General features: G+C 39.3%; 1 protein-coding gene across 1 annotated transcript; it reads left to right on the plus strand.

Annotated features, from left to right (window-relative positions):
* Positions 1 to 1,064: 1,064 nt before the first annotated feature.
* Positions 1,065 to 10,830, plus strand: LOC113658967. The gene is made up of 2 exons (XM_047803642.1): positions 1,065 to 1,390; positions 1,543 to 10,830. The coding sequence occupies exon 2, from the start codon at positions 5,137 to 5,139 to the stop codon at positions 6,520 to 6,522; it is 1,386 nt and encodes a 461-aa protein (XP_047659598.1). The 5' UTR covers positions 1,065 to 1,390; positions 1,543 to 5,136; the 3' UTR covers positions 6,523 to 10,830.
* The last annotated feature ends 5,045 nt before the right edge of the window (positions 10,831 to 15,875 follow it).

The raw sequence follows: 15,875 nt of genomic DNA on the forward strand, positions 1-15,875 counted from the left end.
AGTTACACATGGTATTGCACACACACCATTATTGATATTTGGATTATTATATGTAATATTACCATATTACATGTAATTGTTAAACTTGATTCCCTTACATAAACATTTGCTTTTAAGCCTAATTATTCATTTTGATTATGATGTGATTGTGACAGGGGAAGAGGTTTCAGGTTGGGGGTAAAGAGTTTTTTCTGTCACCACTTTTGAATAAGAAACAATATCAAGGCTATAAAACTTGTCAAAACTCCATGAATCACAAAAGTATCAGTGAGAAATTAGGGTTAGGGTTACACTCGTTTAAAAAGTACATACACTCGAACTTGATGCACATCACATTTTTTACTTTATTGATACTGCTTTTAATCGTAATGTAAAGACCAGTCATCGGGACACAAGCTGTCATATACGAAAATGAAGAGAGAGTTTATCTTAGTTTTTATTTTATAGAAAACATTTTTGTCTCGTCTTTTTCGTCAACAATAATGCATGTTAATTTAGTTTTAGTCAGCGTTTGGGCAGTGGTGCAGTCTTGTCATCGTCTCGTCTTAGTCATGAAAAAAAAATATTGTTGACAAACATATTTTGTCTCGTCTGACGAAATTAACACTAATCCAGATCATGCTTTAAATCTGGATCATCTCACCACCATAAACAAATGAATAAAAATGTAAAAATACATGTGTAGATTTACGTAAGGAGTTCCACATGACTGTCTAATTTTATTTCCTCAAGGTTTTGTAGTTTAACAGATTTATCTTTACACAGATTAACAGCAACTTTGTGGAGGACTGTATGTTATTATAGCGGGCCTCACCAAATGGCGGTCCGGATCCGGACCGAGTGATGGGTCTGCCCGGAACCGTTAAAATTCAAGTATTATCATATTAAGCATCTCCTTAAATCTTTCGTGCATGCGCAGTTAATCTAGTTATTATGAAAGGAGCGTAATCAAAAGCCAAGCCAATCAAATCGATTGTTCCTGTTCCATACTCCAGAGCAGAAGGTGGCAGTAATGCACCTAATTATGCTGGTTGCCAGCTGCTATTAAAAACCAAGAAGAAGAAGAGAACGATTGTTTACCTTTCAGCAAACAGAGAATAACGAGTGTAAGAGAGAGAGAGAGGAAATGAGAGAAAATGGCTTGCTCAAACATGAGAAAAGTAGATGGTGAAAACCAGATGAATGGACTGACATGTACATGTTCATTCTGCCTGCAACCAGTTCTAAACCTTTGTGTCTCATATGCTGTGAAAAGGTGGCTGTTGAATTCTTTGTAGTAGGTGGGAGGAGCTTTGTCTCCACAGCTGCGTTAAATTGTTAATTAGTGGCTCTTTGTTCAGTGTGGCATCCAACAGCTCATGGGGAGATTCAAAGTTGAGTGCTTGAACTTGTAAGTTTATATTATATTAATTTCTGTATTTCTTTAAATATATTTGAGTTATGTAATGCTTAGTATTATTGTTTGCTTCATATTTGCAATTTTTGTGATTGATTGATTTGTTATGTGTTTAAAATTCTAAAATGTTGTTTTATTTGATTTAGATACCATACAACTCTGGCCTCATGATTGCCTGATAATAAAATGTTAAGGAACTGGATTATTTGGAGCTTCTGTGTTTTAATGGGCACACCATCCTGGTAGCACTTTGCCTGAACTAGCCTCTATCCTTATCAGTAACTTATATGGTCCTTCGAGCCGGATAGGTTGCTAGGATGGATAAAGATGATGTGGACCTCATTAATGGCATCAAGATTATTTACTCACTCAGCCAAGTGTACCAGCCTGTTTGATCATATGTCTGTGGAGAGGACAAAAGGAGCTTCCATATCTGATACTCAGGCTGAGATGAGAATTCTGTCTGAGGATGTCCAACAAATTAAGGGAATGTTATCAGAACTGGGACAGGCAATGAGAGCTATGCAGCTAGGAGGCCAAAGTTCTTTTTCTATTAGTTCTGATTACAGTTCTACTAACGCATCTCCTGTTGTTTACCAGATTAAGGAGGATGATGCTAATAAAGTTCCTCTTGTCCTTGAATTGAGTGAATGTCTAAGACAACAGGAGGCAAATAGAGATATTGATCCATCCACATTACCTCCTCGACTTAGTAGACAAAGTACTCTCCCTCCTCCACCATGATCTATGTTGCCTACACCATTGCCACCAGATGGAAGAGTGACATTAGGGACTGGTTCCTCACAGTGTCTTAATTTACCTATGGTAAATGAGTCTGCTATTTCTGTTCACTTAAGGGCACAGAATCCTGTTGTCATGAATACGAATCAAGTTCGTCTGGTAATGGTCTCCCTTGGCCATCTCTACATCAACAGCCATTAAATCCAGTTCATTTGTGTAATGATCAAGCAATACAGAGCTATGGGCCTATTTCTAGTCAGATGCAGATTAATGCATGTTTTCCATGGATGCTCCCAAATTATCCGGCCCCCTTTCCTTCTTCTGTGTTGTATACACCTTATGGTTCATTTGTCCATCCAAGTCATGCTTTTCCAATGTTAGTACCCTCATATAGTCAAGCTCCTTCTATGCCACCAGCTCAGATTACAGCAGGTGCTCCTTTTCAGGGGCTTCCACAGATGGCTACTAGCAGTAATATTTAAGCACTTATGTACGTCGCTCTGGATAAGGGCGTCTGCCAAATGATGTAAATGTAATATTCCCCTATCTCAGATGTTGTCAGGTTCTCCACCAATAGTCCAGATTGGACTACCTATACCAGCATGTGTTCAGACATCTTCAGCAGTGGGCCCTCCAAGAGTCTCTACAGTGGAAAGACCACCATTTCCGTAGTCAAAACGCATGATTCTCAAGAATTTGTAATGCTAAATATGGCATTAAAAAATTGCTGCCTGTTGAGGAAACTGAACAATATAAATATATTATTTTGGATCACTTAAAGTTGGATTCTGCTTGTCATTTAGCTCTTGCATATGCTCATGATCCTCAGCCTTACACCACTGCCCTAAAAGCCCTTCAAATAAAATATGGTCAGCCGCAACACTTGGTGTTACAGGAGATAGCTTCTATTCAGAGTTTATGAGCCATTTGTTCTGGGATTCTACTGGATTCATCCAGTTTGCACTATGAGACCAGTCTTTAGTAGGTATGCTTCAGTCATGGGGGCAGAATGAAGGAGCTAATGAATTGGCATGTGCTTCTCATGTTCACCAACTTTTAAGTAAACTTCCAGCAAATCATGTCCAACTTTGCTAGACATGCTCGAGCTGTTCGGCCAGATGTCCCTTATAATTTGGTGGATTTTGCAAAATGGCCAGAGGAAGAAGCAGAATGCCAAAGCTTGGTGGTTCAAGTATCTGACCAGTCTAAAGGAGCAACAAAGTTTCAAGGTAGAGATGGGAGACCATTGAAATCTTTATCTTCTACAGCTACCTTTTTGCAGGGTATTAATCAGGAGGGAAATGGGAAGCCATATGGAATAGTTCATCAACCTAACAATTCAGATAGCGAGCAACCAGTAGAACCCAAACCCTTTTGTGGAAGAACCCATCATTTGAATCAGTGTCCTGAGTTCTTACAGTTTGATGTAAATGCAAAGAGAAGATGGATCTTGGATAACAATCGTTGTTGGAGATGTGGACGGACACATCATTCCTCTAATTGTAATTTGAAGAGATGTTGTCTATCCTGTAAAGAACGTCATTTAGGAGTCCTTCATGAAGTTAATGCTTGTAAATTTGACTCTGGCATATTCTACTTAAGTAAACCGAGTGGCTTAAGTTCTGTGCTTTTGAAGGTGGTGAAAGTCATTCTGAGTGCTCAAGGAAAGACTTTAGAAACGTATGCCATTCTTGATGATGGTTCAGAAAAGACCATGCTTTTGTTGCCTGCTTCGGAGATGCTGGGCCTTAATGGGGCGGCTGAGTGTTTGAAGCTGTGAACAATTCGACAAGGTATTGAAGAGATTGATGGAGCTAATGTTACCTTTTCTATCTCTCCAGCAACTCTGAAGCACAGGAAATATCAGATTAAGGCAGCATTCACAGCTAAGATGTTGGACTTACCTGAACAGACTTATCCTATCCATACTCTTCAACGATGTTATCAACATCTTCGACATCCCTCTGGAGGAATTCCATCAAGTTAAGCCATTTGTTATGCTCTACAGAAAGAGTGGTGCTAGCCCCTCCCGGAAGTCCAGCTGCATTGCATACTCGTCTAGGATGGGTATTACAAGGACCCATTCCATTAGTGCAAGAGACAAGCTCGGTCTCTGTATCACTTCTTAGCTTCTTCAGCTAAGGATCAGGTACAAATGGATGTACAGTAGAAAGGATGTGGCAAGTGGATGTAATTTCCATATGTCCAGATGTCAAAGAATACTCACAGATCAAGGCAAGATCAGGGGGCTCTTGAGTGTTTGGAGAAGAGAACAGAATGAGTTGAGGTAAATGGGGTGGCAAGATATGCTACTCCCTTACTTCGAGCTAAACATGCACCTAAATTGAATGCCCCTTTGCAATCAGTTCTGTCAACATTATGTCGTACAGAGCGCTGGCTCATAAGAAATCCAGAACAGGCAGCAATGTATAACCGAGATTCAAAGGTTAGAGCAAGCTGTTTATGTGAAGAAATTGACTCGAATGGAAATAACTTCTGATGAATCTTGGTATATTCCACATCATTTAGTTGAACATAATGGAAAACATCGTTTAGTCTTTGAGAACATCAAATTGCAATCAGTGGTGATATTCGGGCCATGTTCCCCTCAAACAGAGCTATGGCTGAACCATGATTGTAAGGACCCATGTGAAGGCACTCTTGGTATGAGCTGGCATTGTATGCAGGATATATTGGGATATAAGCATCGCCCTGTGAAATACAAGAGCTTGACTTTACGAATCCTGTATCGTACTCTTGCCTGGCAGTATGATCCTTTAGGCTTCATAATTCCCTGTACTATCTGTGCTAAGATTCTGCTACAGCAATTGTGGACTAAACCAGCACGAGGATGGGATGATCCAGATATTCCTGAAAGTATTAAAGCAAAATGGACAGCCTGGGAAAGGGAACTATTCTGTGATGCTTCATAGCAGGCTTATGGAGCTGTTGCTTATCTTCGTCTGTCAAATGGTTATAGAGTTCATACCTAATTTGTTATGGCCCGATCCAGAGTAGCTCCAAAAAAGACAATTTCTGTTCCACACTTGGAATTATGTGCTGCTCTGTCTGGATCTCAGTTGGCAAATCTTCTAATAAAGGAGCTTTCTGTGCCCATTCATCAAGTCACCCTCTGGTCTGATTTGACTACAGTTTTAACATGGATCTGCTCTGAGTCTTGTTGTTATAAGGTGTTCGTGGCTAACCGTATAACAGAGATTTTGGAGCATACTACACCTGAGCAGTGGCGATATGTGGATACTGGAAATAATCCAGCTGATGACATTACTAGAGGGAAAAAACTTGTAGAGCTAACTCCCACTAGTCGTTGGTTCCAAGGTCCCCCTTTCCTTACTTTATCTCCTCATCAGTGGCCAAAGTCCTTAAGTCTATTTTCTGATGTGTCAACTGAATTGAGAAAATCTTTGTTCTGTGGCCAAACCCAAGTTGACCTGACTCTTTCTAAATTGAAACCTTCTCAGGTTAATACTTGGGCAGAGCTGATCACACATACAATCAAGGACTTCTCACCTGGCTCATCATCAGAAAACAGAATGAGTCAGACTCAGGCAGAGTTATTACTCCTTCGTTTTGCACAAGAAAAGGATTTTTCTGAGCAGTACAAGTTACTCAATTCAGGTCAGGATGTTCCTAAACAGAGTCGACTTGCTGAATTATCCCCTGAATATGACCCTGTTGTACGCCTTATAAGAGTGGGAGGTCGTCTTCGTCAAAGTAAGGAGCTGGAATCAGATGTTATCCATCCCATCATTTTGGATCCAAAGAATCCAATTACTAAACTTTTAATTGCAGATCTAGATTCAATTCTGTGCCATCCAGGACCACAAAGGGTCTTTGTCCAACTTCAAAGGAAATATTGGGTTCTACGTGGACGGCAGGCAGTAAAGTCAGTCCAACGGTCATGTCAAGAATGTAGGAAGTGGAAAGGTTCTCCTTCAATCCCTAGAATGGCTGATCTTCCTCCCTCTAGACTTCGTCTCTTTAAGCCTCCATTTTGGTCAACAGGAATGGACTGCTTTGGCCCCTTTAGTGTTAAAGTGGGCCGTAGACATGAGAAATGTTGGGGTCTTCTATTCAAATGCCAAACAACACAATGTATTCATCTTGAATTGCTGTCTGGTTTGGATACAGTTAGTTTTCTATTAGCCCTCTGGCATTTTATAGCTCACAGAGGTAGGCCCTATGAACTCATATCAGACCAAGGAACTAATTTTCAAGGAGGGGAGAGAGAACTTAGAGAGGAATTTAATTGTCTCTGCCCGGCCCTTCAGGATTTACTTTCAAAGCAGCAGATTGTTTTGTTTCAATCCTCCATATTCTCCACATTTTGGAGGTTGTTGGGAAAGAGAGATCAGATCTATTAAAGCAGCTCTACGAGTAACACTGAGTACACAAGTGTTTCCAGAAGAGGTTCTACATACTGTCCTGATTGGACTTGTCTTGGATATGTCTCTAATATTTCAGACCCTGATCCAATAACTCCAAAAATACTCTTGATGGGGTGGCGAGATGCTTCCCTTCCGCAGGTGATTTATGCAGATTCTGAGCTGCTCACACATAGGAAACTTTCTCAAGATGGCGCCTGTGTGTTGGGCCTGCCGTCTGTCTGTTCTCGTGTTTGTGTTTGGTTGTCTGCTTTGTTCTTAAACTGCTACTCGCTTTTTACCTACGACCGCCAAGCACTGCTGGATATCCAAAAATCTGTTGCTAAATCTCTCACCAACCAATACACCTCTGAGTTGGACTGCTTTTTCAACCATACATACAAGTCCATTAAACCGCCTTTACCTGAATGTTTTCGCCGGTGGCCCCTCAACATCACCAGGAGAACGCGAAGAAGGAAACGGGCAAACCACGGAGGTTACATCGTGAAGCTAAAAGCTCAACTGCGGGCGAACTTTCTTGGGGATCCTTCCTATGAACCGATGTATGCGCTTCGGCGCCTGCTAGATATGTCACACAGGTGCCTTTGTTTTGTCTCACCCTCGCACCCAAGCCCTGATCATTACCATGCTTGCCGTGCCGGTATCCACCTAATTGGTCTCGGCTCCTGGGGTCGAGGAGTTACACACAACAATCTGCATGAGCTGGAAAGAGCGCCCTCTTCACCTATTACCATCTCCTCACCGAAGGTGGCATTATTAAATGCCCGTTCGCTGGTGAATAAGACTTTTTTTATTAAATGACATCTACTCTTCCCACAACCTGGACTTTATGTTTATCACTGAATCCTGGATAAAGGTTGGTGATTTAACGCCGTTTTCTGACCTGATCCCTGCAGATTGTTCATTTTTTAACACGCCTCGTCCGAGCGGACGCGGAGGGGGCATAGTTACCATCTTAAAGAGCTCTCTATCTGAACGCTGTTGTCTAACTCCGATTATGACATTTACCAGCTTTGAAGTTCAGATACTTCATTTAGACTGGAATGGTCCGGTTTGTTTAGGGGTGATCTATCATCCTCCACATTTGACCACGGACTTTATACAGCATCTCACTGAACTAATTGGCAATATTGCTGTGAGTTATGATCGCTTTTTATTGGTGGGCGATTTTAACGTGCATGTTTGCTGTCCATCTATCCCCCTTTCACATGACCTTTTGAACTTGCTCGAAACGTTTAACCTATCCCAGTGGACCTGTGACCCCACCCACATCCAGGGACATACGCTTGACCTGGTTCTATCTTATGGACTTGATGTGGCTGATATTGTGCTTTCTGATACTATGATCTCAGATCATAAGCTTATATTATTCTCCCTGTCTCTTCCAGTCATCTCTCACTCTTCAAATACGTCTGAAAATGTTTCATGTTTTTATTCTCTACAGTTTAGCACTAATTTTAACTTGTATTTTGTGAAATGCTGCTCACAGTTGCTCCTGGAGCAGCCATTACCTGACTTGGATGCTGACCAACATCTTGGAGTCTTAAACTCTGTCTGGCTTGAGATTGCAAATGCAACTGCTCCTCTCAAACCTTGCAAGAAATAATTAAAATCTGAAGTTTGGCAAAACGCTGAGTCTCGTCTCCAAAGACAACTCTGCAGAAAGGCAGAACGTAAATGGAAAAAGGACAGGCTGCATGTTTCTCTTCAGATATTCAGAGACTCTCTTACATCTTACCAGACTATAGCCAAATCTGCGAAAGCCGCTTATTTCTCTTCTTTAATTGAAAGGAACCACTCTAAACCTAAGGTTTTGTTTTCTATCATTAAATCTGTGACAAATCCTGTTAAATCTATGCCTGTTGCCTCTGTTGCTGTCTGTGAAGGTTTCTCAAGATTTTTTAGTGACAAAATCACTAAACTAAGGCTGTGTTCGCCCCACTATAACTCCTCCCCAATCACGTCAGAGGTATCTGCATTTTTTTAACGCTTTTGAGCTCATCAACCTCCAGCAACTGAAGGAGGTGATTGAAAAGCTCAAACCCTCATTTTGTCCCAGTGACATAATTCACCCAAAATTTTTAAAACAAATCTTTCACTCAATTGGTCCAGGCCTGCTGTCTTTCATCAACAAGTGCCTGCAAACTGGCTCAGTCCCTGCCAACCTTAAGGTTGCCACTGTTACTCCCTTGCTCAAGAAGCCTTCATTGGACCCCTCTATTAAAAAAAAAACTTTCGACCTATCTTACCTTGCCTTTCATGTCAAAAATTCTGGAGAAAATTGTGCTAAATCAACTTCAAAGTTTTCTGAATAACAATTGTATCTATGAGCTTTTTCAATCGGGTTTTAAGTCTGCTCACAGTACTGAGTCTGCCCTTTTGAGAGTTTTAAATGACATTTATCTTTCTACGGACTCCGGAGATTCTGTGGTTCTTATTCTTTTAGATTTATCTGCTGCTTTTGATACCATAGACCACTCCTTCTTATTATCGAGGCTTGAGACCTGGGTAGGTCTAAAAGCAAATGTCTTGAGCTGGTTTCAGTCATACCTGACTGACAGAAAATTCATAGTGAAACTGGGTAACTTTTCCTCCGCCCCTGCCGCACTGTCCTATGGCCTTCCACAAGGCTCTATTTTAGCTTCTTCTCTATTTTCGTTATATATGCTACCCCTGGGCTCTATTTTCCGGAAACATGGTGTATCCTTTCACTTCTATGCTGATGACACCCAAATCTACTTACCAATTAGGAAAAACAATCCTTCATCAATCTCATCACTTCCAAAATGTTTAGAAGAGGTTAAATTTTGGCTGGCACAAAATTTCCAGTTTTTTAATGAAGAAAAGACTGAGGTAATAGTGTTTAGCCCAAATGAGAACTCTCAGTCCTCAAGCATCAACCTAGAGAGTTTATCTGTTTTTAGATCTTCACAGGTGCAGAATCTTGGCATCTTTATTGATCAGCACTTAAAATTTGACAAACACATCTCGTCTGTTATTGGGTCTTACCAAATCTAAACACTTAAACACTTTCTTACCCCTAAGACCTTAGAAATGGCTGTTCATGCATTTATTACCTCTCACTTAGACTACTGTAACTCTTTATATTGCGGTATATCTAAAACTCAGATTACGTATCTCCAGCTCGTTCAAAATGCTGCTGCCAGATTTCTCTCTAGTTGTCGCAAATATGAACACATCACTCCCATTCTCAAATCTCTACACTGGCTGCTGATTTCTCAGAGAATAGATTTTAAGATTTTACTCTTTGTCTATAAATCTCTCCATAATACTGCTCCTATCTACCTATCTGAACTTCTTCATCCCTACTTTCCTATTAGAAGTCTTCGTTCATCTGACCAGGCTATGTTGGTTTTCCCTCGTGTACGGCTCAAGCCGTCAAACGAACTGTGAAGCACTTTGGTCAGCCATGTGGCTGTTTGTAAATGTGCTATACAAATAAATTTGAACTTGAAATGGAGGCATAGCCAAGTTCTTGCTGACAGATTTTGGGCAAGCTTTATTAGAGACTATCTACCTAGTTTACAGACTCACCAGAAATGGAAGGAGGATGGAAAGTCTATTCTGTGTGATGCTGTAGTGATGGTAGTTGATCCTCAACTCCCACGAGGACTTTGGCCTAAAGGAACTGTCACAAAGGTCCTACCAAGTTCTGATGTGAATGTGCTTATTGATGGTAAACTATGTACGTCCAGTCAGCCGTTTGGTAGTTTTAAAGGAGTATGGGGTGGCTGTTGAATTCTTTGTAGTAGGGTGGGAGGAGCTTTGTCTCCACAGCTGCGTTAAATTGTTAATTAGTGGCTCTTTGTTCAGTGTGGCATCCAACAGCTCATGGGGAGATTCAAAGTTGAGTGCTTGAACTTGTAAGTTTATATTATATTAATTTCTGTATTTCTTTAAATATATTTGAGTTATGTAATGCTTAGTATTATTGTTTGCTTCATATTTGCAATTTTTGTGATTGATTGATTTGTTATGTGTTTAAAATTCTAAAATGTTGTTTTATTTGATTTAGATACCATACAACTTTGGTCTCATGATTGCCTGATAATAAAATGTTAAGGAACTGGATTATTTGGAGCTTCTGTGTTTTAATGGGCACACCATTCTGGTAGCACTTTGCCTGAACTAGCCTCTATCCTTATCAGTAACTTGCACTAACCTCATTTAAGCCAAGATACAAACTGCTGGCAGGACAGTTACATGCCCATGTCTCTCAGTAGGACCGGAAGATGGAAAGGGAGTAAGGAGAGGTGGAAAGGAGAGAGGAAAAAGGGAGCTGCTCAAAGCTCTGCACTTTTCTTTTATTCAGTAAATTCTGCCCTGTTCTATTTTACCTGAAATGTTCTTTTGCCTAAAGTTCCTGTGTTATTAATGTAGTTAATGTTTAAAAAGGGGGCAGCTCAAAAGTCTTTTTTCATTTTTTCCTTAAACATTAAAAGCACTTATTTTATTCAGAAGATTCTGAATGTTTTACATTACTACATATATAGAAATTCAGTGTCTGTTGTCTGTTACTTGACATGTAGTAAAGACAACTACAGGATTGTTTTACATTCAAGTGCCAGAGACGTTCAGACTGAAAACACTTGTAATTTAACAATAAATTATATAGAAATGTGTGTGCGTTAATGATTTTATTAAGATGCGGGTGCACTATTTTAAGTGACAATAAGATTCAGACCTTTGCTGGGAGGAAATTTTAGTAACTGGACCTCTTTGAATTTTAATTGAATACCCCTGTATTATGGTATGTAGTTAATGGCTTCATAAAGCTAATAAATTCCTCAAATTCAGTCATAAACTTTAACAAACTTGATTTTTTTTCTGCAAGGAGGAGTTCAACCTCTCTTTGATGTCTTACATGGACAATCTGTTTAAGGAGGCAGAAGAAAAAACCCTTTGTTATCTGAGCTATCAGGATCAAGAGGACATGACAAACTGTGAAAGAGTTGTGGAGGAGAAAAGATCATCACTTCTCAACAATAGCATTCATGGTTTAGCTGAGAGCTGCTTACTAATGTTATGAGTACTGAACTGAGTGACCCAAATCATAATGTACATGGAGCTGAGCATTAAAAAAAGTTCAATAAAAAGTCAGTTTACTGTAGTATTTATAAGGAGCTGATCAGTTCTCCACTCTATAGTGACCCCAGCTAGCAAGTCCAGTAAAGCCCAGTCAGCCCAGTGTGCTAGAACCAGTCCAACTCCTGGAAGAGTTAAAGGTACAAAAGGGGTCACTGTCTGTGATTCAGTGTGGCAGGATAGAGTAGGAACATATTATACCTTTATCTTGTACTGTGTACATGGGCTGGAAGAAGACCAAGCATCACTTCACCATGTAGTTACTGTATCAGGGGTGAAACAGACTGCTCTTTCTCACTCAAAAAAATCTTTACTTGTCAATTGTGTGCATACAGTGGACTTTCCTCAGAAAGAAATGACTTTGCTCACATAAACAGTCATTTAAAGAAGAATGAAACTGTCCATTGCATGTTTTCAGTTTGTGATTTCCAGTCAAATGTTTATCGAACTTTTAAATCACATAAAAACACAACCAACATTCACTAAGTTATCTTAATCTTGGCCTAGTAACCATCTCTTTTTTTTTTTGCGAAGTCTTTTTATTGTAAACAAAGTCAAATAACAATACAGAATCCCATTTTAGTTTTTCATGGGAAAAAAAGGAGTAAAGTAAATGTATTACAACAACACCAATAATAACAATAATGGAAAGAAAGTAAAAAAAGAAAAAGAAAAGAACAAACTTCCCCCCACCTACTTACCCCAGGTCCTTGTCCTTTTTAACTAACGAATACAAGTCATTTAAAATTTACAAAAGAAGAAGAAAACCTAATCCGGCAAAACCTGAAGGCCCATGAAATATGAAATAAACGATTGCCATTTATGAAAAAACTTGAAGGTATTACCATTTATCGTATATTTTATTTTCTCAAGCTTAATAAAAAAACGCTGTATCCTTTAGCCATTGTGAGTGGGATGGTGGGACAGCGGACTTCCACTGAAGAAGAAGGCGACGTCTGGCCAACAATGATGTAAAACTAATATCTTCGTTTTGGATACAGTTTAACTGAGATGCTTCATCTGGAAGTCCAAATATAGCAATCAATGGGAAGGGTTGCAAATGTACTCCCAGAATAGTGGACATCGTACTGAAATAACCTGACCAATAATTATATAGTTGTGGACAGAAGAAAAACATGTGACTCAGGTGGCATTGTGCGTTAGAGCTTTGTCCTCGACATCTGGGTAAATTTGAGACAATCTATATTTAGAAAAATGCACCCTATAAATGACCTTAAACTGGATAAGTGCGAGACGAGCACACGAGACATTACCGAAGCCATTCACAACACTATCCCACCACCTGTCCCCAAGCTGAAGTCCCAGCTCTCCTTCCCAAGCAGCCTTTGTTTTGGAGGTAGTTTGGTCACAGAAATCCAGAATATGATTATAAATCTCAGAAACAGCACCTTTTCCTTGTGATTTATACGTAAGCAAACCTTCCCAGTGTTGGAGAGGTGGCACTGAGGGAAAGCCAGGAAAACATTTTTGAACAAAATGCCTAACTTGAAAATATCTAAAGAGGTGGCTGGCAGGTAGCCCATACAATGATGACAAATTAGCAAAACTGTGAAAAAATCCCTCTAAGTCAAGAAGACAGTGTATACCTTTGCTATACCACACTGAGAAAAAAGAATCCAGACACGAAGGGGGAAAAAGATGATTGAATGGACCTAAAGGAGAAGCAGTTACAAACTTGAAATGTTTCCTAAATTGATACCAGATTTTTAGAGTATTAAACACAACAGAACTTTTAACATTAATTGGAAGAGAAGAGTATATAAGAGCAGGTATAGAGGATGAGGAAGAACATGACTGGGCTTCTAACTTACACCATGCTAAATGAGGTGACTCAACCCAGCACCGTATCTTATGGATATGTGCTGCCCAGTAATAGAACTGAAAATTTGGTAGAGCCAGACCACCACTAGACTTACATATCTGGAGTAATGACTTACGCACCCTGGGACATCTCCCAGACCAAATGAAAGCATTAATCGTTTTATCTAATGAGTCAAAGAAATTTTTAGGTAAGAACAATGGGATTGTTAGAAATAAAAAAAGAAATTTAGGCAGAACATTCATTTTTATAGCATTAATCTTCCCAATCAGAGACAAAGGCAGACTAGTCCATCTCTGAAGGTCAGACTTCATTTTAGTTACGAGTGGAATAAAGTTTGCAGAAAAAGACCTGAAAATGTACGTGTCACATTAATACCAAGATATCTAAATCCAGTGGGACTGATTTTGAAGGGCATGTCCAGATGCTTAAGTTGCAAAGCAGTTGTGTTAATTGGATAACATTCACTCTTCTGAAAATTTAATTTATATCCAGAAAAGGAGCTGAATGTATCAAGAGTGGACAAGATACCAGGCAGACCAGACACAGGGTCTGATACATAGAGCAACAAATCATCTGCATACAATGATAGTCTGTGTTCGATGCCGTTTCTAGTGACGCCTTTAAATAAAGCAGAGGATCGTAATGAAATGGCCAATGGTTCAATGGCCAAGGCAAATAAAGATGGAGAGAGAGGGCAGCCCTGACGTGTCCCATGTTTTAATGGGAAATACTCTGAATGCACATTGTTTGTTTGAATGCTGGCTTGAGGTGATATATAAAGTAATTTCACCCAACCAATAAATTTATTACCAAAACCAAATTTTTTTAATACAGCGAATAAATACTCCCACTGTACCCTATCAAATGCTTTTTCGGCATCCATTGAAATCACAATCTTAGGTACCATTTCGGAATGTACAGTATGAATGATATTTAAAAGAGTGCGAGTATTAAAAAATAAATGACGTCCTTTAATAAAACCGTTGTGCTCCTCAGAAATAATGCTGGGCAACACTCTCTAAGCGCAGAGCTATAGTTTTTGCCAGAACTTTAACATCAGCATTTAACAAAGATAGAGGCCTATAGGAACCACACAAAGTTGGATCTTTGACACTCTTCAAAAGAAGAGCTATCGAAGCTTGGGTCATAGTAGTTGGGAGCAAACCATTTTCCAAGGATTCATTAAACACTGACAAAAGAAGAAATGCTAATTTATTAACTAATTTTTTTGAAGAACTCAATAGGATACCCATCAGGTCCCGGGGTTTTATTGGACTGCATCGCTTTAATTGAGAATTTTATTTCTTCAAGGGAGAGTGGGGCATCTAGTTCTTGTACATGGTCAGAATCAATGGAAGGGTTTTCAAGATTGTCCAAAAACTGATTCATAATATCAGTATCATCCGGAAATTCGGATTTATACAAAGAGGTATAAAATGATTTGTACATGGCATTAATTTCAACCGGGTCTGTAACAATTACATTAACATTATTATTAATTTTAGGTATCAAACGTGAGGCAGATTGACGTTTCAATTGGTGAGCCAATAGTCAATTTGCTTTATCCCCATGTTCATAGTAAGTGCCGCGTGTCTGTAATAACAATCGCTCTACTTCCTTAGTGGAGATAAAATCAAATTCTGTCTTAAAGTTAAGACGTTTCTTAAACAGTTCTGGGGAGGGATTGGATGCGCACTCTTGGTCAAGGATACCAATGGCAGAAGTGAGTTCTGTAAGCTTGGCCTGTTCTGTTTTTTATTATAATGTGAAGAGTATGAAATAATCTGCCCCCTAAGGAAAGCCTTCAGTGACTCCCAAAGTAAAGACGATGATGTAAGTTCGTTCTGATTAAAAAGGAGAAACTCATCAATAGAATTGGACAGAAATTCACAAAATTTGTTATCTGCCAACAATAGAGAATTAAATCTCCAAAGGGGGAGTAGATCTCTGTGTGGACAGCTGAATATCCAGAAATAGTGGTGCATGATCTGATATTAAAATATTTGAATAATCAATGGCAGCAACAGATGAATTCAAGCTGTTATCTATAAAGAAATAATCTATTCTTAAGTATGACTGGTGAACCTGAAAGAAAAAGGAGAATTTTTTAATTAAAGGATTACGAACTCTCCATGGGTCAACCAACCCATTCTGATTCATAAAGACAGAAAAGGATTTTGACATAGCTGACTGAGATATTGGTCGTGAACTGGATCTATCTAGCACTAGGTCAAGTACACAATTCAAATCACCTCCAAAAATCAATAAATGAGAATTTAAATGAGGTATGCTACTAAGTAATCTGTTGGCGAATTCAACATCATCAAAGTTACAGTAGGTGCATAGATATTTACCAGCAGCACCTTTGTTTGCATTAACATGC

This window comes from Tachysurus fulvidraco, chromosome 2, assembly GCF_022655615.1.
Source record: "Tachysurus fulvidraco isolate hzauxx_2018 chromosome 2, HZAU_PFXX_2.0, whole genome shotgun sequence".
Classification (NCBI taxonomy): Eukaryota; Metazoa; Chordata; class Actinopteri; order Siluriformes; family Bagridae; genus Tachysurus; species Tachysurus fulvidraco.